The following is a 26,602-nucleotide window of genomic DNA, read 5'->3' on the forward strand; positions in this document are numbered from 1 at the left end:
AAATTCCGACCCAGTACTAAAATGGCTACATGCCAACTATATTACCGGAGCAAAAGTTACCCGATACTAATGCACGCAATGGAAGTTCATTTCTTCTAGTAGTGTTAGGCACCTAGCACTACTACAAAACAATTTATATGGAAACGTTCTGGTTTTTCTAAGGTAGCCTAAAAGATAAACCTCTCCTATAAAAAAATAGGATTACTACCCGTCCCTGATAATACATTCTTAGAAGCGATTGATGGCATCACCCGCCTCTAGAAATGACCACCATTTTCAAGGGCCGGTGATGCCATCCACCCATAAAAAATGGCATGGCTAGGGGCATGTGACATCACCCACCCCTCAAAACAAATTTCTAGAGGCGCGTGATTGCAAGTGTGCATATTTTGTTAACAAATTGTACCTCTATTGTAGAGCGGCTTTAGTACTGGCTTGTTGCCTGAGATATTTTTTCTTTTGCTATTTTCAATTTTTTATTTTCTAGAAATCAATTTGCTCGTCCATACTATTTCTAGGGACGGGTCACACATCTCTAGAAACGGATCACGCATTACACGTCCCTAGAAATCAATTGTAGGGACAAACACATTATCCACTCCCGCAAACAACTATTCGTAACTACAAAAAGTAGGATCGGGTACCACACCTATCCCCACAAATGGTGTTTTTATCTATCCTTAAAAATAGTTTTTTTAGTAGTATAGATTAATGCTATGCCAACTAGAGGAAAGATAAAGCACACTAAAACAAAGAAATAGACATTATTATGCAACCATGAGCTCTATGATTATAGCTCATCTTTCTCCACCTCTAATTTTCCCACACTCTAAAATGTGTTAAGTGTGTGAGAGAGAGGATGCTGAAAGCTAATGCACTGGGTGATCAGAGATTCAGAGAGCACATGAAAGGAAAAGGACCTGCATGGCTCGCGCGCAATGCTCTTGTTGGGCTCCATTCGCTTGTCATCTTCCAACATTCCTCTTCTGGCGTCTTTGCAGGCATGCGCCCACAGCCACAGGGTGAAAAGGAGACGCATGTTCCCCGTTCCCCTTGCCGCGGAGCTCTATCTATCCATGGGCCACTGCGGTGCATGCGCGCCTACGTAGCGCTCATCCGTCCGTCTGTCCTCCTGTCCCTCCGCCGATGACCCGGCAGATCGATAATCCAGCTGCCCCCATCTCTCTCTCTCTCTCTCTCTCTCTCTCTCTCTCTCTCTCTCTCTCTCTCTCTCTCTCCACAGTAGCTTATTAGTTTTCAATAATAAACCTCCATGTGTGGACTGGACAGCAAGTAATTCCACATTCTGCTTGTGCTCCTCCCGTTTCTAGCACACCCTACCCCAGCAGTCCTTATCACTGCTCGCTTGTCCTACGTACGTGATGGCCTCTAGGCAGGAGCTGTGCAGGTCCAGGGAGGCCACCAGCCTTTGTGGCCTGGCCCTGCTTGCGCGTTTCGCCGTGCATGCTGCTCCACTAGCTCCGAGGAGATCGAGGAGGCAGAAAGCGATTGAGGGTGGCAAAATAAAGGGACATTCCGATGGCTACGTTTCGTCGCCTCTCGCTTTCTGCTCACTGCTCAGCTCATCGGGTTCGCCGCGCGCCGGGGTGTCCGCCCGGCCGGCCCCGTAGAGGACATGCCAAGGACATGCAAAGGGTACCAGCCAGCCCTGTGCAATCTAAGCTAGCTCTACCACAGTACTACCAGCACCGCCAGAAAATGGCTCGTTCGTCCGTGGGCATTAGTACCGGGCTCGGTTTCGGCCAGTACTAACGCTCACATTTAGTATTAGGCACAAGAAACAGTAGCCCTGAGAGTTGTTTAGTACCGGCTGGAGCCACCAGCCAGTACTAAACTGCTCCACCGACACCGCGCACAACGGATTTGAGCATAAAAATGATTTGATTTATGCATGGATTTGAGATGTATAGAAACCATTACTTGAATTTGGAGAAGGTCTATTGGATAGTTTTAATGTGGATAATTTATATTGATTTTTTTCAATTATTTTCTAGTGGCATGGTTAATTAGTTTGATATTTGTTATGCATTTAGTTACATTATTTTGACACTCTAACGATGTAATTATTCGGGCTCATATGGAAACCATCGAGAAGTTTAAAAATTTTTTGTTTCGGGTCTTGGATATGTCGTTAACCTTGATCCTGCGGTGAAAACGTTGCTATTCGGGGCTAGCATCGATATCCACGATGCGGTGCGGTATATATGAGGACACGATGAAGGAGTATGGGCTTGGTCCCTATAATGAAATCCTCACCTTTGAGCGAGTTGAGATTTAAATTATCCGAACCAAGACCGTACTCCTTCATCGGGTCCTATTGTACCTTACTGTGTCCTGGATATCAACCCTAGCCCCGAATGCCAGTGTTATTACCGCCGGGTCAAGGTTAACGACATAGACATGTTTCAAAACAAACATTTTTTTTCTTCTCGATGGTTTTAGAAAGTCAGCCTGAAACAAAGCTGCGAACATTGATTGCGCATCCCTTATGGCGTGGAAAGACGTGTTCGCCTTGAACTGAAGAGTGTCAAAATAATTATGGTTTACAATTTATATATTTATTTGATTAGTTAGTTTTGTTTTTTAATGAGATATATAATTGACCTGTTATTAATATTATTTCTTAGAAATGCCTTTGCAACATGATGCCTTTGAGCGTCGAGCTACGGCTCGGGAGGCGGTACACAATCAATTGGAGCGCACCGGTCATTCGCTCGAGTTCTACCCTACAGAGCGTGTTGGTCTCGTTAGCGGTCGTATTCGTCGTTTGATCAAGAAAGCTTTTCATATATTCTCACTTGGCGAAGAAAGTCATAAATTTCATCGTGAATTTAATGTCGAGTTGCATGGTACTGATGATGATTGTGAGTTGATGGCTCGATGTAATGCAAGACGCGAAGCATCGGGGCTGGCGGAATATGACCGTTCCGTGTCAAGACTTCGCGATACAGTTCACGAGGCATTGATCAAAAGATCCCATGATGAGTAGTTTGTATTAGGCAGCTAGCATGTATTTTAATATATATTTTATTTTGAACATTTTAATTTATTATATTGTGTAATTTAAGCATGTTATCTAATGGATTTTTTGCACCTTTTACATTTTAATGTCTAATTCGCAAAAATGGCTTTGCAACATTATGAATGCTTCATTATGTTAATTTTATAGTGTGAAATATGTCAATTTATTGTAGAACGATGGACCGACAATGGATGTACGGCGACAGGTGCACCATGGCGTGAATTAAGGGTCTAAAGTCTTTTCTTGATGTGGCGGAGGCCTACAAGTCATCGAAAGGTTTTATGTGTTGTCCATGGCGCACTTGCCAAAATAAGAAGGAATACTCTAACAGGCACACACTACACGCCCACATTTATCAAAAGGGTTTCATGGATAACTATACGTTTTGGACCAAGCACGGTGAACCTGGAGTTCTGATGCAAGAAGGTGAAGGAGATGACGATGATGACAAGAACATTGCAGACTGGGCTCACTTATATGAAGTAGGTGCCTTTGAAGATGAACCAATGGACGAGACTAAAGCAAATTCTGTAGAAGATCAAGCACTTGACGAACTAGGTCAGGTTTTAGTCGATACACAGAGAGACAGTGAAACCTTGAAGGAGTCAAAGAAGTTTGAGATGATGTTGGAGGATCACAAAAAATTGTTATATCCAAATTGCAAGCAAGGGCTTTAAAAGTTGGGTACCACACTAGAAATGCTGCAATGGAAGTCTGCCAATGGTGTTACTGATAAGGGATTTGAGGAGCTACTAGGTATTGTAAAGAACATGCTTCCAGAGGGGAACGAACTACCCTCTACAATATACGAAGCAAAAAAGGTTGTTTGCCCTATTGGATTGGAGGTACAAAAAATTCACGCATGTCCTAACGATTGTATTCTCTATCACGGCGAAGAATATGAGCAACTGGATGCTTGTCCTGTCTGCGATGCAAAATGGTACAAGATCAGGCAAAATGATCCTGGTGATGTCGACGGGGAACCCGTCAAGAAAAAAGTTTCCGCTAAGTTGATGTGGTATTTCCCAGTAATACCACATTTGAAGCACTTTTTCAGAAATAAATTCAATGCTAAATTGATGCGGTGGCACAAAGAAGAGCGCAAGCAAGATCAGATGCTGAGACACCCTGCGGATGGGTCCCAGTGGAGAAACGTGGATAGAGAATTCCCAGATTTTAATAACGACCCAAGGAACATAAGGTTCGGTTTAAGTACGGACGGAATGAATCCATTCGGCAAGTGGGGCAGCAGTCACTGTACATTGCCTGTGACCCTCTGTATGTTCAACCTTCCTTCTTGGCTATGCATGAAGCGGAATAACATGATGATGTCGGTGCTTATCCAAGGCCCGAAACAACCTGACAATGACATTGACGTGTACCTAAGACCGTTGGTTGATGAACTTTTGCTACTGTGGAAGAAGGAAAGTGTACGTGTTTGGGATGAGTACAAACAGGAGAATTTTGACCGACGAGCATTGCTTTTCATTACCATCAACGATTGGCCAGCACTTAGCAATCTATCCGTACAGTCGAATAAGGGATACCAGTCATGCACTCATTGTCTAGAAGAAACCGAACTTGTATCTAAAAAATTGTAGGAAGGTCATGTACATGGGTCATCGTCGATTCTTTCCCCTCAACCACACCTTGAGAAGAAAAGGGAAACATTTCAAAGGGGAACCAGAAACTCGTGCTAAGCAGCATGTTTTCTCGATGGTGAAGGATGTCCATGTCGTGTTTGCAAAGGGCCGTGGAAGCCAACAAATTCCGAATGATCAAAACGGTCATGCCCCAATGTGAAAGAACAAGTCCATACTATGGGAGCTCCCATATTGGGAAGTCCTGGACGTCCGCAACTCAAACGATGTGATGCACTTGATGAAGAATCTTTGCGTGAACATGCTAGGATTCCTCGGTACATATGGGCAGTCAAAAGATACACTGGAAGCAAGACGTGATTTGAAAGAAACAAAACAACAAGAAGACCTACGTCCTGAGAACAGAGAAAATGGACAGCACTACTTACGTCCTGCTAGCTACACTCTTAGCAAAGAGGAGAAGAAAATTATGTTTGATTGCTTGAAAAATGTATGAAGGTATCGTCCGGTTACTCCTCGACTATACAAGGAAGAATTAATATAAAAGAGAAAAAGTTCACAAACTTAAAGTCTCGTGATTGCCACGTTCTGCTTCCAGTCGCGCTGAGGGGTATTCTACCAGAAAATGTAAGATTAGCAGTCAGAAGTTATGTGCCTTTCTTAATGAAATTTTGCAGAAGGAAATTGATCCAAATAAGCTCACAAGGCTACAGAATGATGTGGTCTTTGAGATGGTCTTTCCACCTTCGTTCTTTAGTATTATGACCCATCTCCTGGTTCATATTGTGAAAGAGATAAATATTTAAGGCCCTGTATTCCTACACAATATGTTCCCTGTTGACAGTCCTTAAGTGTCATATCTGACCGTCAACTCTGGCAATAAACAATGGCAAAACAAGCACTAAACTAGAGATAGGAGTTTAATACTAATCATTTCCACAAGTTTTGGTGAATGACTGTTTTCAGGAGACCGTGTCTGCATATGGAGGGAAACCATGTTCAAATGAAGCCAACAGTACAATTCAGAGCATGCTACATGAGCATGAGAATTAGAGGGCCCACATCCAGAAGCAAATCAGCTCAAGCCCAAGAGAAAACACACTTCCGACAAAACCAAAAGCAGACGCAAGGATCCAAGGGCCAAATGACAAGCTTAACTCATGTAACTTTTGGGGAACACCCACAAGCCAACACAGGGAGCCCACAGGGAGTCCACAGACCGAAGATGGGGCCAGACGGCCTCAGAAAGGGGTCGGCCGAAGCCCTGGGTCGCCCGACCCCCTACTGGGCCCAATCAGGCCCATCTTTCTCCTGCAAACTCTGACCACACTCCCTACATCAGCTCTGGATGGTACCACCCCGAAAGCTGATGCAAAGATCCACACTTAGAGGGCTATATAAGGAGGAGGAGAGCCCCCCATTCAACACACAACAAGAGAGGAGGAAGAGCTCTACTCCAAGGCTTAGGCCTAGTACTTAGAAAATAGGGAGAGAGAGTGAGGGGGAGTTCGGAGGGGCGCCAGCCTGTCGGCGCTCTTCTCCAACTTGTACCACGACGGATGCTTCTTTCTTAAGTAAGTGTTCGTGATCTTCTATGGTAGTTAGTATTTTAGTAATGTAATTTCTGTTCTTTATTTGCTTGCGGGCTCATCGTCCGTCCTCGTGACGGGTGCTCTAGTCTGATGGATCGAGTCGTGGACGGAGTCGGGGCTAGAGTAGTAATCGATAATGTAGACGTGGTGTCTAGGCTAGGGGTTACCGTTGTTTGCATACCTTCTCAACAGTATGTCTGGGTAGGCGGCAGGTGGTGACATCCCTGTCCGTCCCTTGTAGTCCCCCATATGAGGGTTGGGTGTAGAGCTAATAGCCGGATACTCTTGGCAGATCAGGAGTAAGCCGGTGCCCGAAGCAAGCAAGTAGAGGTAGAACCTATCTTTACCAGAACTCTAAGCCATAGGAATCCTCTCTATCCTTGCCTACCTACCTCTTGTTTGTCCTTGGACGAACCAGTTAGAAGGATAGTACCTCTGTTCCCCATGAAAATATGATACCCTTGAATACTCCCAGGTGAAGTGCTACATCGGTATCTCCGTATGCTTGCGGATTATTCTGTGAACGTTAAGAAATACCAACAATCCCTTTTGAGAGATACATGGCAGTCCTAAAGAAGAACATTCAGAATCATTCTCGGCCAGAAGGATGTATCGCCAAGGGCTACGGAACAGAGGAGGTCATTGAGTTTTGTGTTGATTTCATTGACGAACTTAGTCCGATTGGGGTCCCCATGTCACTCTATGATGGGCGACTGAAACAAAAGGGCACATTAGGTAAGAAATCTAATATGCACATCCCTGAAAGTGAAATCCGCAAAGCAAATTTCACCGTTCTATAGAATCCATCCCTCGTGGCCCCATATATGGATGAGCACACGAATATTATCCTGTCTGAAAACATAGGGAAGTCTGGGGCCTGGATTACATGTCATCACATAGATAACTTTGCGGTTTGGCTGAGAAGAAAATTCATGGGTGACAGCACGATTGATGTACAACTGCAATGGCTTGCTAGGGAACCACCGGCCTCAATCATGCAATGGCAAGGGTACGAGATCAATGGATATACATTTTACACAAGAGCCTAAGATGAAAAGAGTACGAACCAAAATAGTGGTGTGCGTATTGATGCAATAGGCCATGATGAAAATAAGGACAACTACTTTGGTGTTAGAGGAAATATGGAAGCTAGACTATGGCCCTTTGAAGATTCTTTTGTTTCGGTGGCAATGGGTGAACCGAGCAGGTGGCGGCGTAATGACAGACCTGTATGGGATGACAATTGTGGACTTCAAAAAGCTTGGATATAAAGACGAACCATTCTTCCTCACCAAGGAAGTGACGCATGTGTTCTATGTGAAGGACATGGCAAGCAAACCTAAGAAAAATCAACGGAAGTCCGATGATGAGCCAAAACGCCACATAGTTCTTCTAGGAAAAAGAATAATCATTGGAGTTGAAGACATTTCGGACAAGTCAAAAGACTTTGATCAGTTTGATGACCGTCCTCCATTCACGGTCGATGTTGACCCGAGCATCATGTCATCCAAAGAGGACGCTCCGTACTTGCGTCCTGATCAAGATCAAAGAACATTCGTAAAAAGAAAGGTTATCAACGTTCCATTAAACAATGATGTGTAATTATTATTTTGTACTTTGATGTTCATGCGACCAAGTGATTGATGTAATATATTTGAAACAAATTTGATGAAATTCGTAGCCAAAATAACATATATTTGCATTTTTATGCATTTGTATTTGTAATGAATTGATTTAATATTTGGGAAAATAAACACATTTGAAACCCATTTTGAACTCAGTACGATGAGCTCAGAGCGTAAACCTACATTCGATTTGATGTTGTGATTTAAAATATAAAACTATTAATTTTTAGTAGTTAAATTTGCATTTTTGTTTGCATTATTATGCATCTGTATAATAATTTACACACAAAACACATTTGAAACACTAAAAAAGAAAGATTTGGACTCAATACGATAAATTAAGTACATAAACTTATATTCAAATTAACAAAGTTCTATATACTACAAAAATATAATTTTGCATGACCAAAATAACATAGGTTTGTATTTTTAATGAATTTATTTATTTATTTTTTTGAACACAAACACATTTGAAACTCATTTTGACTCAATATGACAAGTTGACAGCGTAAACCTACATTTGATGTGATGCTGTGATGTAAAGTACAAAACTATTAATTTGTAATAGTTACAATATCATGTTTTTGCATTTTTATGCATTTGTAAAATATTTTACACACAATAACACATTTGAAATGCTAATAAAACAAATTTTGGACTCAATACGATGAATTAAGTACATAAACTTATATTTAACTTAACAAAGTGATATAAACTACAAAAATATAATTTTGCATGGTCATAACGACATATGTCCTATTTTTAATTAATTTATTACACATAAACAGCAGTTAAAACAACTTCTATAGAAAACATTTGTGGCTCTTTAGTGCCGGGCGTGGGCCACAACGAAAATTTCCCGCCAGATGGACTTCTTTAGTACCAGGCCATGCCACTGCACGGTACTAAATGAGCCAATTTAGTACCGGTCCGTGTCTACGGTCGGTACTAAACTGCCCCGGTGCCAGTTTAGTACCGGTTGTAGACACGGACCGGTACTAAACTAGCAAAACTATATATATCAATACTTGTGTGGATTTTGATCTCCAGTTCTTCGTTCTCGTCGCTGTCGTCCCGCTGCGACGCTCCTCCTCCGCGCCATCAACGTCACTCCGCCTTCGTGCCGCTCCTCCTCGGCGCCAAGGGTCCGCCTCTGCGGAGGACGCCGCTCCTCCCCCGCGCCGCGCGCATTCCTCCCTGCGCGCCGGCCCTTGCGCACGGCTTCGCCCCGCCGGCGCAGGCGCTGCCGCCCCCAGCCTCCCGACGTCCACACCCTCCTCCTCCAGGGATGGCGTCGCCTCGGCGCCCCGGATCCGCCGCCACTCCCCACCGGGCTCGCGCGCGCCTGCCTTGTCGTCCTCGCCCCCGGTCGCACGCTGTCGTCATAGTCGCCGTCGCCCCGGCCGCCGCACCCTCCTCATCTGCCTCCGCCTCGATCCGCGCCGCCGGCCGCCACCACGCCGAGGATGTTGCCGGCCGTAAGCCCTCAGGTGACATCAGCACATCTGGGTGCTGACATCACCTTTTTTTCATTTTTTAGATATTTGTATAAAATTGTAGAAAAACTTATAAAAATAGTATAAAACCTTAGAAAAATGGTAGAAAATCTTATTCACCTTTAGTAATTCTATAAATGGTAGAAAAATTGGTATTGTTTGGAAATTTGACGAAAATGGTAGAAAAACTTAGAAACCATTAGTAATTCTATAAATGGTAGAAAAATTGACGAAAATGGTATTGTTAGAAATTTTGTTAATTCTGTACAAAATAGAAGAAAATAGTGGAAAATCTTAGAAAATTCTATAAATTGGTGAAAATTTTAAGTTTGCTATACTATAAACAGGTGAATTTAGTAGAAAATAGTAGAAAATCTTAGAAATTGGTGAAAATAGTAGAAAAATAGTAGAAAATCTTAGAAATTGGTAACAAATTTTTTAAAAGGTTCCATGGCACATTTTATACAATTGGAGGACACATTGTGCGAATTAGATTGTTGATTGTTTCCATGAATATTGTAAACTTCATGTCTTTGAATCTTGACAGTTATTGTATGAGTTGTTTTATATGTGTTGTCTTATTTGATATTAAATAGTGAAAATTGTATAAAATTTTAAGGCACCTTGTAGAAAATTGTATAAAACTCTAGGGCACATTGTATATACGATGTATATGTTGTAAATTTTAGATTGTCTCCATGTATGTGTTGTACAGCTTTATCGATGGAACTTGTAATTTTTTATACATTGTTAATTTGTGTAAAATTCCATATTAAACATACGTTGATTCACATAGGAAACGAAATGGAACCCTTTCATCATGATGATGACGAGGCCTTTCTTGAGGACATAATTGGTACGAGCACTCACCACCAAGAGGCTTACGAAGAGGATGCTGCCGAGTACGATGGCAGCCAATACCTAAATGATACTGGCGATGGCGATGATAATCATCCAGAAGAAATGACTGTGCAAGATGTTAGCGCCGAGGTATATACAATTCGTGCTTATATATATAAACATACGCATTAATTCTGTATGTAAGTATAATGTGTACTAAATACATATTTTTCTAGGCATCCGGATCGACTAGAAAACCAAAACAGAAATGAGGGTCAAAGAAAATTATGGAGGGGCACACTATTATCACTTCATTGCACCTTGACGGTGAAACCAAAGTCTCCAAAGGTTGTGAAGACGACAGTGGTGAATCAATGTGGATGTTATGTCAGGGAGCACATTCCAATTAGCTTCAAGCTATGGAAGAAAACTAAAGCCACAGATATTGATGTTGACATCATCCCTGAGACCGAGAAAGAAATGTTATGGGCAAATGTGAAATGGCACTTCAGCTTTCTGGAGGATAAAGAACAACTGTTTAAGGATTGGGTCATGAAGAAGATGGCTATTGCTTTTCAGACGTTCAAGAAAAATTTGAACAAAGATTATGTAAAAAGGGACTCATGCCTAACTTCGAGAAAGACTTCAAGAATCAATGTCCTTATTGGGAGGCATTCGTGCAGTACAAGTCGTCCGAGGATAGCGAGAAGAAGACATCCCAAGCCAAAGAGAATGCGAGCAAAAAGAAGCACTTCCATCATCTTGGGCATGGAGGATATGTGTCGCCGATTCCGAAATGGCAGAAGATGGAAGATGATCTCATTGCCAGAGGAATCATACCGGCGACTTTCAACTGGCCGTTGCGAGCAAAACATTACTTCTACACTCATGGAGGCACATTGAATATGGAAGATGGGTCGTTCATCACTTGCGATGCCATAAGGGAAGCGGCCAACAGGTTCGATGTGGTACTAAAGGCCGTGTCAGAATGCAGCTTCAAGTCGGACAGAGAGAAAGACGAGCTGACGTTCGCTCTTGGCACACCGGAACACACAGGACGTTTGCGAGACATGGACGTAGTTCCATGGAAGCATGGCTTCAGTGCCGACATAGAGACGTATCGAAGCCAACAGAGAAGAAAGGATGAACAAGAAGAGAAGATGCATGCCCTAGAAGAACAGGTTGCTTCGATTGAAGGTGCAATTGCAGCTAGCCAGCAGCAACAACCTGAAGCCAGATCAATGGTTCAGTTGGATACTAGCCCCATCAGCTCGCAGCGTCGCTTCCACGAAACACCCAGCCGCAGATCGAGAGGAAACAGTTGCAGAACATTACCCAGTGCAGGGGCGGAGCACTCGGTAGGGCAAGGTGTGGCGGCTGCCATACCTCAGATTTTGCTAGATGCACGTAATCAACTTATATCATTAAGTGTTTAAGCCTTTAAAGCATTAGGAAATATGCTGCAGCTTATAATTTTGTCAGTACAGCCGAGTTGCGCCACACCTTGATTCTTATCTATCCTCCGCCACCGACCTAGTGGACGACATCGCCGTGAGGACTCTCTGTGAGATTCTATATCAGCTAAGGAAAAAACTAAAAGTAGTCGCTCACGGGATTGCTGATGTCCCTGTTCAAGGCGGGACAATCCATGGCATGACAATTCCAGAAGAATATGCTAGAGTCATGGTTGACCGTGTCGAGAAAGGATAGGAAGACCTCGACCTCGAGATCCCTGGAGGCGATGGAGAAGAGGAACTAGGACAGGCCCTCCACACTTGGATCTGTTGGAAAAAATAGTACATAAGAATTGCGCAAAGAACAACAGAGTTCGCAGAAAGGGATCCTAGCCCGTCTCCGAGGTCACCAGCTGCTCAAGGGTACCCTAGAGTGGAACCACCGTCAACGGCCGCTGCCCGGGACCCCAGTGTTAGTCCATCACTGTCGCCGGCCGCTTCCCGGGACCCCAGTGTTAGTCTGCCTCCGCCTCCCGCAAAGAAGAAGCAATCTACTTGGGTCCCGCCACCGCCACCTTGAAGGCCGAAGAAGATCCAACAACACAAGAAGAAAGAGAAGCCCCCGCCAGAGAAGTCAGGGTACGACATGACTCTTGAGGAATTGACAGCTTATGCGCAAAAAGAAGTGCGCGATCAGTTGAAGCCAAAGAAGCTTCCGCCAAAGGAACCAGTGGATCCAGCAGCAAAGAAATTCTTTCTCTCCGTGATGTGCCAACCAAAGCAGAAAGAACTCATTTCGGATTACGACTGCTCGATCACAAAGTGATGGGAGAAGAAGAGTAACCGTCGAGGGAACTAGAGAGTTCCCTAGCTCAGAGAACAACCCAGCAAAACGGTACACCTTGTTGTCAGTCAAAACCTACCGGCGAGTAGCGACAGGCAACACGAAGAGCCGGGAGGTCGCCGGGGCGCTGGCAGGCACTGGTCCCTCGTCAATGGCCCGCAATCCTGGCACACGCCGCGGCTTTCTAAGATGCAGGGCGTGCCACCTGACCTATACCTGATCAGAAAGGTGCGAACGTGCTTGCAACGATTTGCCTGCATACACAAACACATGTAAACATTAGTCCGAGCCGTGGTAGGCTCCCCGGGACGACTCTTGCATCAGCTTTAAAGAGCCGATCGAGTCCCGGTGTCAGACTGGATCTGCATATCCAAATGGTAATGGATAAAGCAAATAACTGCGAAAACTGCTTCAATTAAATCTAGAAAATCTAATCCACGACGGTAAAAGCTTCACTGCTAGATCGGAACATCCTACACGTAGTTAGGCCTAACGAGCATAAAAGATAACCGAACCTTAACCAGAAAAGAGGCCTAAGAACAAGCGAAATCCGATTCCCGGATCAATCCCTATTAAGATCAAAGCAAAGCATCTAATACATCGCCGGATTATCCAACCCGTTTGCAAGGCCTAAACTAGCAGATATTACGCCAATTCTTAAGTATAAGAACAAACTGTAACAGATTAGATCTACTAGATAAAAAAGAAGCAGGGTGTTGTCTCCGCGCAGCTAATTCTATGCAACGAGAATTAGCATAAGATTAAAACATGATTGCACAGAAACAACATGATATTCGTAGATGATAAACAACCAAAGCATGATAGATCTACTAAAAGTCATGCTACGAAAATCAAGATAACTAGCACTACTCGCCATCAAAAATGCTTCAGTACGAGTAATACCAAGGTAAAAGCAAGAACAACGCTGCCCTGATCGCAAGAAGCGATCAGGGCAGCATGGCGCTTACTTGAATGAAACCCTAGAATTAGGGGTGGTAGTGCGCCGAGAGTTGTTGTTTGCAAAATGTGATGACGTTCCTTTTTACAAATATCATAAGGTACATATTTATAGTCCGGAGACTCGGAAAACAATCTAAACTAATGTGTCCATATCGGACTCTATCTCTAACTCAATCTGAACTAAATCTAAGGATACATGGCTCATATGGCCCAAATGCTCACGTAGGAGCCGATTCGTAAGCCTCCTTCAATTTCTTCATTAAGCCCAACTCACTCGCGGCCCATTAATTAACCTGTTAATTTATGGCGATAACACATGCCACCCTAGTTTTGGCAATGATAATTTCAAAACCACTCCGTCGCTTCACCTTCCCGTTGATGCTTCATTAAAACGCACAACAACCACCATGGAAGACACAATGTCTCTGCAACTGGCTTCTCGTAGAATGTGAAACTGCCGATCCGTCTTCCACTTTTTTACTATTTAATCTCACCCCGAATCAAGCCCTTTCAGCACAAACTCATCTTCTTCCAGAAGCCAAAAAGTGCTGAAAACCCCAAACCTCTAGTAGCCATGGCGATCTCTTCCTCATCTGGCTCCAACTTCATTGACTATCCTTCTTCCCCTTCTTCTTCAAGCTCCTCCGCCTCCTCCCTCGACTCTATTTCTGAGAGCCGAGAACCGACGCCGGAGTACGACCTGACGGCAGCGTACGAGGCGCTCGCTCCTCTACACTGGGATGCCGAGGAGTTCGACTTCGAGATCATCTCCGAAGACGACGAGCCCCAAACCGAAGGCGAAGACCTCCGACTCCTGTTCCAGGAGGAGCCGGAGAGCGGCAGTGACGAAGACTTCTCCTGGGATGGAGCCGATTCCTCCTCGGAAGAGGAGATCGGCTCCTCCTCTAGTGGCGACGACCCGACGGATGGGAACAATTTCCTGTTCCTCGGGTCCTCCGAAGAGGAGAGTGAAGAAGAATGCAGCGGCAGCGGCGGTCGGAGCAGCGACGCCGAGATCGGTGGCGGCAGCAGCGCCAACGACGACGGCGACGACGACAGTGACGGCGGAGATGCACCGGCACGAAGCCCAAAGTGCCATAGGTACTAGGTACCTACGAGCGGTAGATGTAGGTAGTACTGTAGGAGCAGTACTATAGGAATAGCCGAAGGATTCATCCTTTGTAAGATCGGCTCTTCTGCTTGTAAAAATCGAACTTTTAAATGAAGTCTTTTATCTTTCAACTCTTTTGCTCGGATTTCTCCCAAAAAAGCCGATGGCATCGCACCAGACTTTACTAATACCTAAGAGCCGACGAAATTCAAAATTGGAAGCAACCCGCATAAGAACAGAACACCACTTCCACTTCTGAATCTAACTCGAAATAAACACTCCAAATCCGAGCATAATTCGAGAATCCCGCTGCATAAATTCGAGCAAAGACTCGCAAAGCATCCAGAATTCGAACCAGAGCCCGCAAAACAACCAAACCCTAAGTCAGCAGATCTGAACCATGGCGGACTCTACATCTCAAACAACAAATTCTTCAATCGACGATGCGGCAACCTGTGGCCTGAAGGTAATATTCAGCCTGTCCTTTTAACTTTCTTCAGCTCATTAAGCATCCAACAAATTAAACTCTGAAATATGACACCACATGTAAATTTCTGAATCTCTGAACTCCAGGTGTCAGACATCCTTCTGCCGCATCCTTCCAATCCCAAATCCTTTTGTCTTGGCCCACGAACTTATGAAAATCCCACAGATTTAATCTCCTGTGAAGCGAATAGAATCCCTTTCGTGAGTCAAGACATTGATTTAAATTCCTGGGCCGACTGCTTAAGAGCCTGGCCTAATCCATCCAAAAACTCGACTACATGGTATAGCAGAGTAGCAAAAGCTCATATGCCCTTGTGGCAGGAATTGAACATAGCTGATGCACTTAGTTTATCACTATCACCCCTTGATAAAGATGAAAACCTTCTGAAGACCATCGGCTATTTTTGGTCTGACGCTCTGAACTGCTTCCTCTTTGGTCACGGACCCATGACCCCTACTCTGCTAGATGTTACCATGATCACTGGCCTTGACATTGGATCCCCTGATCCTGCAGCTCACAGAATGGTAGAAGTCCCCTTCAAACTTTCATCTAAAACAGACTGCACAAACTGGAGCACTTACATGAACCAACACTTGAAAACGAAAGGTTCAGTAAGTAAAAAGGAACACAACCTTTCTAAATCTTTGGTTAGAACATTTCATCTTCTGTGGTCCTTCCTTAGCCCCAACCAATAATTATCTTCCTTTGGCTTACCATCTGGCCCATGGCAACCGCACCAGCCTAGGCAAGCTTTTCCTTGGAGAAACATACAGCTGCCTCCATTTGATGACAACTAGCTTGCTCAGCCAAAGGAAACTCAGAACTGGAGGCCCTTGGTGGTTCATTCAGTTATGGGCACAACTCTACTTCCAGCATCAAATTCCAAACTTTCAGAGCCTAGCCAAGAATTCCTTCCCTGACGAGAATGGCAAACCAATTAGATGCACCAGCTATGGCCATGCCCTATTCAGCCTCCCTGGCAGTAAACTGAACTCAACAGATGCAGCGAAATGGTTTAGAGTTTTCTACAGAGGCCTAGAGAATCCCCTCTTCTTTCCATTCACTGAATCTGAAACCTTTGAAAATCCATCTACCTTCAGGCTGGATAGCTTTGCCGATGACAACAGCACTTGGCATCTATATTCTCTAATGATCCGACCTGGCTTCCTTCCTGTCGGCATAAGCACTTCCAACAGAATCATCAAACCAGGTTATGAAACCTATCAACTAGTCATAGCAGCTCGGCAATTCGGCCTAGGACAAGTCCCTCCCCACTTCCATATTCACCACTTGGTGGAGAGTAGAGCCGATCTACCTGACGGTCTTACCAGTTCAAGATGCTATAGCATGTTTAACAACCTCCACATTCCAATACTAGCCGATCTATCCTTTACTTCCTCATCAATCGGCTTTAACACTTGGTGGAAAATGTGGAAAACTCATGTATTCAGAAGAGCTTTAGGCCCTCTATTGCAGCAAATTGATCCTGAATATGTAATCCCCGAGGAAGAGGTACTGAATCCGCGCTCTTATTCTTTCTAAGCCCTCTCCCATTTCTCTTGGCTAACCTTGCTCACCTTGCTTGCAGCAACAAGATGGTCCAGAACCCATGACCAATAACGGGGAGCCATTCCACTTTCTCCCAACCGCCCCTGATGTTCTCTTTTGCAAGGGATCACCGCCAATGAAGAAAGTGATAATGATTGTTCAGCCAGACTCTCCCCAGTCGGCCTCTAAGCGGAGACAAACCTCTGGAAGTGCTGCCCCCCGAGTCCCAACTAAGAAAAGGAAGATCTTCACGAGACGGGTCATCAAGAAGACAGCACAACCTTCCCCGAGTCCATTAGACTCCAACACCAACCAGGTAATCCATCTTTCTGAAATTTCCTGAATGTTTTTTCTTCCTTTTTTATATATGCACATATACTCTGGTTGATTGTAATCCTTTCTCCAGGACGCAGCTGAAGACATCCTTAGCACTGGAAGCCCATCATAGCAGGGAACCTCCGTTCATGAAGTCAATACTGGAAAAACTGAAATCCCTGAACAGCAAGAACCAACCATCGTCCAAGCAGAAATTCGCAGTGCAAAAACTGCAACACCCGATGTCGTTGTTGTTGCCCCAACTGAGCCAATCATACTCGGACCGACCATCGCTTCCTCCTCACAACAGGTAACACCGCATGAGCCGATTCTAAATCGGCCGATAACTCTGTTGATATATCTTGCTCCCAAAACTAACTCTGATATCTCCACAGGGCTTCAACATTTCAGATTTGCTCTCCTTTGACCCGGCATCAATGGGTCTGAAAATCCTCGATGACTCCAGCGAAATATAGAAAATCCTCGAGCAGATAGAATCCCAACTCCCAGAGTCACTTCGGGTCAAGCTCTGGCCAGCCGGCCATCTTCCCTTCTTTCGGGCAGAGGTGAAAGCAGCACAACAGAGGATAGAACTAAGTCATTCTCAAATTCCTCTGAAAGCCGACATTGCTGAAAAGTTCAAGATGCTAAACCAGAAGAAGGCAACTCTTGATACCAAAGCCGATATCTCAGCGAGTACAAGGCGACTCAGCCTCCTGGAGAAAGAACTAGCAGAACTCGAAGAAAAAGTCCGCACTACACAGAGACTAATCCAAGAGGAGAAAGCCTCGATTGCAAACTCCAAGCAAGAAGCCCAAGAAATAACCGAGCAAATACAGGCAGAGTTTGCAGAAATCAACACCTTGAGTCAACAGATAGTAACAGGCGATGACAAAGACGATGAAGCAGTCATAGCAAGAGCCGACGCCATACGCGCAGAAGCCATCCATGCCATAGAAGGATTCCTGAACTAGTAGAATAATTCAAAAAACATTTAATGTTGCCTGTTAAACTGAAACTCGTATCTATTAAAAACATCTTCAGTCGGTGGTTACACATCGGCTGCCTTGCTTCTCAGATAATTTTTACTTGCTGGCCAACTCAACGTGTTGGCCTCTCTCACTTTTGCTTTCTTTTTTTTTACTAGCCAACTCAACGTGTTGGCCTATCTCATTTTTTTACTGGCCAACTCAACGTGTTGGCCTTTTATAATGTAGCCAGATGGATCTCATCGGCTCTTGTTAGTTGCATTCCCACATGCTCGGAAAATACTTCTTGAGGTGTTGGCCATTGACGGCTACAGGAAACTTGACACCATCTAATTCTTCAAGCATGTACGCATTTCCAGGCAGAACCTGATCAACCTTGTACGGTCCGTGCCAAGTAGGAGACCACTTACCATACTTCCTGTCTTTAGTTCCCAATGGTAGCACTGCCTCCCAAACTAGGTCTCCAACCTGGAATTCTTTCAGCTTGACCTTTTTGTTGTATGCACGAGCAACTTTAGCCTTGTTTTCCTTGATCTTCTCGAGTGACCAAAGTCTTAGCTCTGTAAAATCCTCCACATTATTGCTCATCAAGGCTGCATACTCTTCAGCCGATAGATCATTCTGAAACTCAACACACCTTGATCCGACCGTCATTTCCCATGGTAACACAGTGTCTTGACCGTAGACTAGATGGTATGGTGACATATTGATGGATCAGTGACATGAAATACGATATGCCCACAAAGACTCTGACAACACCTCATGCCAGCGCCTAGGATATTCATCGATCTTCCTTTTGATCAACTTGATAAGGCTCTGGTTGGATGCTTCAGCCTGTCCATTAGCCTGGGCATAATATGGGGATGATCTGATCAGCTTGAACCCCGTGTCATCGGCAAACTTTCTAAATTCCTCCGATATAAAGACTGATCCTCCATCGGTCGTAATGGTCTGAGGAATCCCAAACCTATGAATGATGTGCTCTTTAACGAAACTGACCACATCTTTCGATGCCACCGACCTCATGGGTACCGCCGCCACCCATTTTGTGAAATAATCCGTGACAGCTAACACCCATTGGTGACCATTGCTAGATGGCGGGTTAATCTGGCCAATCATATCCATGGCCCAACCCCTGAACGGCCATGGCTTAATAATAGGATTCATTACTGATGCCGGCACCATCTGAATCTTGCCAAATCTCTGACATGCCTAACATCCCTTGTAATATTTAAAGCAATCATCAAGCATGGTAGGCTAGTAATATCCCGATCGTCTAATCAGCCATTTCATCTTATGAGCCGATTGATGAGTACCGCAGGCTCCTTCATGAACCTCATGCAAGAGCCGATTCAACTCCGAAGGCCCCAAACATTTAAGCAGCAGTCCTTCCAAAGTCCTGTAGAACATGTCGTCCCCTATCAGAACATACTTCATAGCTTTAAGTCTTATCCTTCTGGGTGCCCCCCGAGCCGAATCCTTCAAATAATTGAAGATATTGGCTCTCCAGTCTCTAGGTTCTAGAAACTGAACCTCTACATCGACCCCATCTGCTATTTCCTTGTATCCGGAAGCCATCTGTGCCAAGTCATTGGCTTCACTATTTAAAGTCCTTCGTATCCAGTGGAAATTAATGTACCTGAATTGTGACATCAACTCACGGCACTGCATCCATATCGGAAAAAGAACCTCGCTCTCACATTTATATTCTTCCGTGAGCTGAGAAATCATCAATTTCGAATCCCCAAATATTTCCACTGCTTCTGCACCAGCCTCCAGGAGTAATTCCATCCCCTTGCGAACAGCCTCATAATCTGCTAAATTATTAGTGCACTGAGTAGTCATCCTGATGGAAAAAGAATAAGTCACCCCACGAGGCGATACTAAAAGAATTCCCACGCCGCACCCATCATCACAAGCCGACCCGTCAAAAAACATGGCCCAGGCACGTACAAAAAGTGCGGACACGTCAGTGTTGACCCTGTCTGCAATGAGATCCGCCAGTGCCTGTCCCTTGACTGCCTTTGCAGGTTAATATCGGATATCAAATTCTGACAACGCAAACATCCATTTTCCTAGTCGGCCTTTTAGAATAGGAGCCGACAACATATGCTTGATGACATCCGACTTACATATGACGATCGTTTTCGCCGAGAACAAGATATGTCGAAGCTTTGTACATGTAAAGAATAAACAAAAGCAAAGCTTTTCAATTTCAGGATACCTGGTCTCGGCGTCCAACATGCTCCTACTGCGGTAGAAGACAACCCTCTCCTGATTGTCATGCTTCTGAATCAGAACCGAGGCGATGGAAGTGTCACCCACGGACAGGTACACGTAGAAAGGCCTGTCCTGTTGAGGCGGAACCAACACTGGAGGCTTCAACAAATATTCCTTGATTTCATCAAGAGCCTGTTGTTGTTCTGCCCCCAGTGAAACTCATCCTCGGACTTGATCATCACCAGACCCATGAAAGTCTCGATACGCCTAGACAGATTGGAGATAAATCGTCTGACAAAGTTGATCGTGCCGATGAGCTTCTGTAACTCCTTCATAGTAGGCGGCTTCATTGTCTTTACCGCTTCTTGACTCTTCAAGCCGATCTCGATTCCTCGCTCATGTACCAGGAATCCTAAGAACTCACCGGCTGATACGCCGAAGGCACATTTCTTCGGGTTCATTTTGAGCCCAAACTTCCGAGTCCGCTCCAAAACCTTACGCAAATCTTCCAGATGCCCCCCAGCTGGTGTGGACTTGACCACAACATCATCAATGTAAATTTCTACCAGCTTGCCGATGAGATCATGAAAAATGTAATTCATGGCGCGCTGATACGTTGCACCGGCATTTTTCAATCCAAAGGTCATAACCAAATATTCGAACAAGCCGACCGCGCTTGGTACTCTGAACGCAGTCTTGCTTATATCCTCTAGGGCCATGAAGATCTGGTTGTAGCCGGCGTTACCATCCATAAAGCTCAGCATTTTGTGACCGGCAGCGGCGTTGATCAATGTTTCTGCCAAGGGCATAGGATATTCGTCCTTTGGCGTCGCTCTGTTGAGGTCTCTGAAATCCACGCAGACTCTCCATCGGTCATCCTTCTTCTGTACAGGGACCACACTGGAGATCCATTCTGCATACCTACATGGCCTGATGAACCCTGCGTCCAACATCTTTTGCACCTCTTTCTTGACCTCCTCCAGGACTTTAGCCTTCATCTGCCTTGCTCGTTGTTGAAACGGCCAAAATCCTTTCTTAAGCGGGAGCCGATGTTCGACGATGCTTCTATCCAGACCAGGCATTTTAGTATAATCCCATGCGAAACAATCCCGGTATTCCTTCAACAGTGCTATCATCGGCTCACGCAGACTCGGGTCTAGCTTCTTGCTAATAAATGTTGGTCGCGGCTTATCCCCGGGACCGATATCAACTTCCTCCAAAACGTCAGCTGATGTAAACCCGTACCCCAACTTGCCGTCGCTTGTAAAATCGACTGTGGACGCAGGCAACTCATCATCATCTGCCACGTCGACAACAAATACGGGGAGATGACAAAAGAAAATTTTCGACCGACCGCACGGGCCGGCCGTTTCTATATTACTCCTCGAAACTGAATGCTCATTAACTAACCAACTGCCAGAGCCGGCTACAGTCTGTCCGCAATGTAACAGTTTCGACTCTAAACAAGAATTGTCTATTTTTTGGGGACGGTCGCTGGGACCGGCCTCTCTAAGCCTGCTAGGCTCCGTAGCCTGACAGGATGTATTTATTCTGTGAGGCCAGTGGATAAGACCAGCCTCAATCCATTTTTTGTCACTTCGATCCGATCACAGTCTTCCAACGCGATCCCTGAGATCGGCTCTTACCCTTCTGCATCCCAGGCGTTCATGTCTGCGAGCGAAACCTCGCTGGAGTCATCTGCACGGACCACCTCCACTTCATCGCCATCCCATTGGACCAAACACTGGTGCATCGTGGAAGGAACACAACAATTGGTGTGAATCCAATCCCTCCCAAGCAGCACTGTGTACGTACTCTTACTGTTGACGATGAAGAACGAGGTTGGGACGGTCTTGCGGCCAACTGTCAACTCCACATTGAGGATGCCCTGCACCTCCGACGGCTGGCCATTGAAATCATTGAGCATCACGTTGGTCTTGATAAGATCAGCAGTAGAACAACACAATCCCTTCAGATGCTTGTAGCTTTTCTCCTTGGGCTTCTCGAAGATGATCGGCTGTGGGCTAAGATTCAGCTGCGCGATGGCCAATTCCTCTGGTTGGGGCACCCGAAACTTCGACGGGAGCACGAACACCATATTCACATCTGCCGATGGCTTTTCATCGGCTCTTGGCTGCTTGGGGCGCCACTCCTTCCTTGGAGGGCGCCTTTCCATCCTTCGCAGGTGCCTGACTTGCTCTGCGAGATCTGGACGCGCTTGCCTCAGCACGTCGAGGTACCTTGCTTCTGCCTCTTCGAGATTGCGTAGACGCTACACTCTGCGCTTCTGTGAACGGCTGAGCCCGTCAGGACACCATCGTGGACGATGATACTTATCTTCCCCTTATAGCTCAAGATTGTCCCTGGATAGCCGCTCAATATGGTCGTCATGACGTGCTTTGGGCCCCAAGCGCTGGAGCATCGACGTCTCGCCTGGCTGGTGTCCCCGAGGCCAGCACTCCAAGCAATCATCGATAGTAGGCAATCAGCTCATGCCAGAATTCCAACAGTACCTGAAGAACGGGCAATGCCAGTTTTCGCATATAGCCTGGTGCCTCCCCACCATCCTCCCCGTGTGGTGCTCATACTCCTCCTCTTCCGATTCATATCGGCGGCGCAACTTGTACTGATACTGGTATTTTTCCAGAAGCCGATTAGAAGCTGGGAGTTGATTGCGGATGTGACGCACTTGTTCTTCGGTAACATGTTGCTGCTCTGGCTCGTCTTCATCCTGGGGCCGTTTGCTAGAAGCGGCCTCTTTCCTCTGCTCGACACGGCAGCACATGGGTCCCGCCATGTTGATCTGGAACGCCAAGTTCTGGCCCTTAGGTTCGAAATCCGATAGCTCCACCACGTTAGCTTGTGGGAATGGTTGACTGTCCACCTTCATCAGGTGTTGGGCCAGAATTAATCGGCCTTGCTCGATAGCCGATTGGATCTACCGACACAGCTCCTTGCAGTCATTTGTGGCATGGGTGAATGAGTGGTGCCACTTGCAGTACAGCATCCCCTGCAGCTCTTGCGTCATTGGCTTCTTGTGACTCTCTGGGAGCTTCAACTGCTTTTCCTTGAGCAGTAGATCGAATATCTGTTCTGCCTTGGCCACGTCAAAGTCAAAGCCCTTCACAAGCCACTTCTGTTTGACCCACTTGCACGGGACAGGGTTTCCCCCCGGGTCCATTCTGCCACAGCCACTTCTTGTTCCCCGCCAAAATCATCGGAATCATCTGCTTGGGCCATATTTACATGGCGCTTGAATTTTTCATGGTACAGCTCTGGGTGATAGTGTTCATACACCGTGAGCTTCTGCACCCGGCGCTCCTGCTCCTGGAGGTGCTCGACGTAGGCGATGGCGTCCCTGACGATGGACGCCTTGTCCATCTGCACCACCATATATGACATATAACGGGCAAAGATTCAGCTCACATTGATGTCCAGATCAACCGATATAGTCTCGATCTGATTCTGACCTTGGTGATGTTGGGCACCACGCTGCGGAGCGCGTAGAGCTTCTCGTTGAGCCTGCGGCGCCGGCCGCGCTCCGTGACAACGTTTCTCGTTGCCACAGCGGCTGGCGGTGGGGGCGCCAACACCGCCGGCGCGGAGCAGCAGTCGTTGGCGCCGCCGGGCGAGCTGGAGTCCGCCGGCGCGTACGACGCGCAGAGGCCGGACAGCGACTCAGCCTCGCTCGCCGGCGCGTATGCGTACATGCTGCCGCCGCGCACCAACCAAGAAACCAACCATTCGTCATTAGGCAGGCTACTCGATCATTCCTTCCCGTTCAACAACAACGAGGAATTAAGATTCATGGAACTGAACTGATGTGAATCAGCTCACCTGCCGAAGGCGTCGGCGAGGTCGAGGGGCTCGACGAGGAAGCGAGGTGGCGAGTGCCAGTAGAGACCGAAACCCATGGCCACCATGGTGTTATCTGCCTCCATTTGGCTCCGGCCCTTGTACGTCCTTGCTGCTGCAGTGTGTTTAATTTCTTGTTGAAGCCTGCCTAGTGGAGCAACTCTTGTCGCCACTGCAGCAGGGTAGTTGGGGTAGTAGGAAGAACGGATTGGGGCAGGAGCAAGAAGGGGATTGGGAGGAGATCAGGATCGGCACGAGGGCCTCTTAGTTTGGAGAACAAGTTGAAGGTTCATACATGACGATGCCGTCTCTCTCGGCACTCCTCACACATATATTCCCACACACCACACGCAGGTGGCTACTCACGCATGCCAACACTCTTGGGCTGGATCCACTCCGGCCCGGAGACACACGGATTGGGCTTGCCGATGCGACTTGGCCTGACCGGCCCAGTAGTGTCTTCATCTACAGTACGATGCAGGAGTAACATTCCCTTCCCCAAGTGAACCTGCTTGTACTCTCAAAAAAGTGAACCTGCTTGTCCCCAAGTAGAGGCGAGAGGAAACTACTGCTTCAACGCTTCCAAATCCTCCCAAGTTGCGAGTGCAGGTTCCATACCTGACTATTGGATAAGAGCATGCTCCATAGTACGCTGACCACGGGCAACAAAGCGATGTTGTATCACTCTGACAGGCACTTGGAGCTCAGGAGTACCATCCGGCAGTGTAGACGCCACAGAATGAGAAAAAGCCTCTTCAGAAGGGAAACATGGAACTGGATGAAGATGAGAAGAAGCTAGCAAGTCAAGTTTATAGGCAACTGACCCCAACAGTAGCAATGATTTGGTAGGGTCTGAAGAATTTCAAAGCCAACTTGTGATTTGCACGAGGTGCTAAGGACGACTGCACATAAGGCTGTAGTTTCTAAGTATACCCAATCTCCAACCAAAAACCTGCGTTCAGAGCGGTTTTTGTCAGCTTGAGACTTCATACGCTGGCGAGCCCGTAGGAGATGCTGAGATATCAGGCGATCCATCACAGCACGATCATAAAGCTAGACACCCAAAATCATCGGAATCATCTGCCGTACGCTTCAACTGCTTTTCCTTGAGCAGTAGATCGAATATCTGTTCTGCCTTGGCCACGTCAAAGTCAAAGCCCTTCACAAGCCACTTCTGTTTGACCCACTTGCACGGGACAGGGTTTCCCCCCCGGGTCCATTCTGCCACAGCCACTTCTTGTTCCCCGCCAAAATCATCGGAATCATCTGCTTGGGCCATATTTACATGGCGCTTGAATTTTTCATGGTACAGCTCTGGGTGATAGTGTTCATACACCGTGAGCTTCTGCACCATGTGCGCCAGAGAAGTGAATTCCAACTGAAAAGCCAGATCCTTGATCGGCTTAGCGAGTCCCAAAACTGCCAAATCGACTGCCTCTTTCTCTGTAATGCGCGATGAGTAGCATTGATTCTTAACTTCTCTGAAGTGTTGCACGTACTCCGACACACTTTCCCCTCGCTTCTGCTTGACTTGGGCGAGGTCAGCAATCCCGGCTTCAGCAGCCTCTGAGTGATACTGGGTGTGGAACTGATCTTCCAGCTGCCTCCGAGTTCGGATCGAATCTGGGGGCAGTGACGTATACCACCCAAAGGCTGAACCCATGAGAGACAGGGAGAAGAAACAAACCCTTAGAGGATCCGACACTGAAATCATCCCGAGCTGCATTAGGTATCGGCTCACAAGCTCGATAGAGTTGGCCCCTTCTGACCCGCTGAACTTGGTGAACTCTGGGAGCCGATACTTGGGTGGCAACGGGATCAAGTCATAATCACTTGGATATGGCTTAGAATAGCCGATCGCCTTTCTCTTGGACAGGATGCTGAACTGGTCCCTTAATATTACACTGACCTGCTCCACACTCAGAACTCCTGGGGCCAAGGGCTCAGCGCTCGGCCCGGTAGCGTACTTTGCTAGCCACGCTTGTTACTCCGCATCTGTCCCTAAAGCTCCCGTATTCGCCAGCTGTCCCGCGCGCATTGGGTTGATGTTATCAGGTATGTACACACACGTGTAGCCGTGCGGGATCTCCTTAGGAGGCTCGCTCAGGAACTGGCCTTCTCCAGGGTCACCGCCGATCTTGTAGACGACGTAGATCGGCGAACCTTGCGGTCCTGGGGCCGTGAGCGAGTACGACACTGGTGGCCTAGAGTGGAGCAAGGCTTCTCCCTTGTGACTCCCCAGGATTGGTCCTGATGGGGAGTACTGGTTCTTGATCACCTCCTGGACGACACGCTGTGCCACCAGGGTTCACCAAACCGTCGGTAACCGGTCTGGTTTGACCGGTTACCGGTCAAACCGGTCCGGACCGGTTCCGGTTTGGTCCGGTATGAAACCGGTCCAAATTCAAATTTTAAATTTGAATTCAAAAAAAATGAAAAATTCTCAAAAAATTCCTAAAAATACTTCAAGATACGACTAATCTAATGGTGTCAAATTTTCTCAAAAATTCGTTCATTTAGTATAGTTTGTGGGGATTTGAAGTTAAACAAAAAAACGTGCATACAAAAGTATACAAATACAATGTAAAAGTAGTACAAAAGAGGGTTGGAGGGTTCATTTAG

General features: G+C 46.2%; 1 protein-coding gene across 1 annotated transcript; it reads right to left on the reverse strand.

The window, feature by feature from the left end:
• Positions 1-5,208: 5,208 nt before the first annotated feature.
• Positions 5,209-24,985, reverse strand: LOC120639990 (transcription factor BHLH6-like). The gene is made up of 4 exons (XM_039915895.1): positions 23,963-24,985; positions 23,596-23,836; positions 23,372-23,506; positions 5,209-5,259 (listed from the first exon to the last, which is right to left on the reverse strand). Exons 1-4 carry the CDS (start codon positions 24,064-24,066, stop codon positions 5,209-5,211), a joined length of 531 nt encoding a protein of 176 aa, XP_039771829.1. The 5' UTR covers positions 24,067-24,985.
• Positions 24,986-26,602: the final 1,617 nt, after the last annotated feature.

The sequence above is a fragment of the Panicum virgatum genome, chromosome 7K (genome assembly GCF_016808335.1).
Source record: "Panicum virgatum strain AP13 chromosome 7K, P.virgatum_v5, whole genome shotgun sequence".
Taxonomy (NCBI): domain Eukaryota; kingdom Viridiplantae; phylum Streptophyta; class Magnoliopsida; order Poales; family Poaceae; genus Panicum; species Panicum virgatum.

Coding starts and splice junctions, on each gene's coding strand:
- LOC120639990 (XM_039915895.1), bottom strand. CDS start 24,066: ATGGAGGCAGATAACACCATGGTGGCCATGGGTTTCGGTCTCTACTGG. Junction 23,507..23,595: donor TGGTGCCCAACATCACCAAG/GTCAGAATCAGA, acceptor ATGGTGGTGCAG/ATGGACAAGGCGTCCATCGT. Junction 5,260..23,371: donor ATGAAAAATTCAAGCGCCAT/GTAAATATGGCC, acceptor ATTTTCTGGTAG/AATACCCCTCAGCGCGACTG.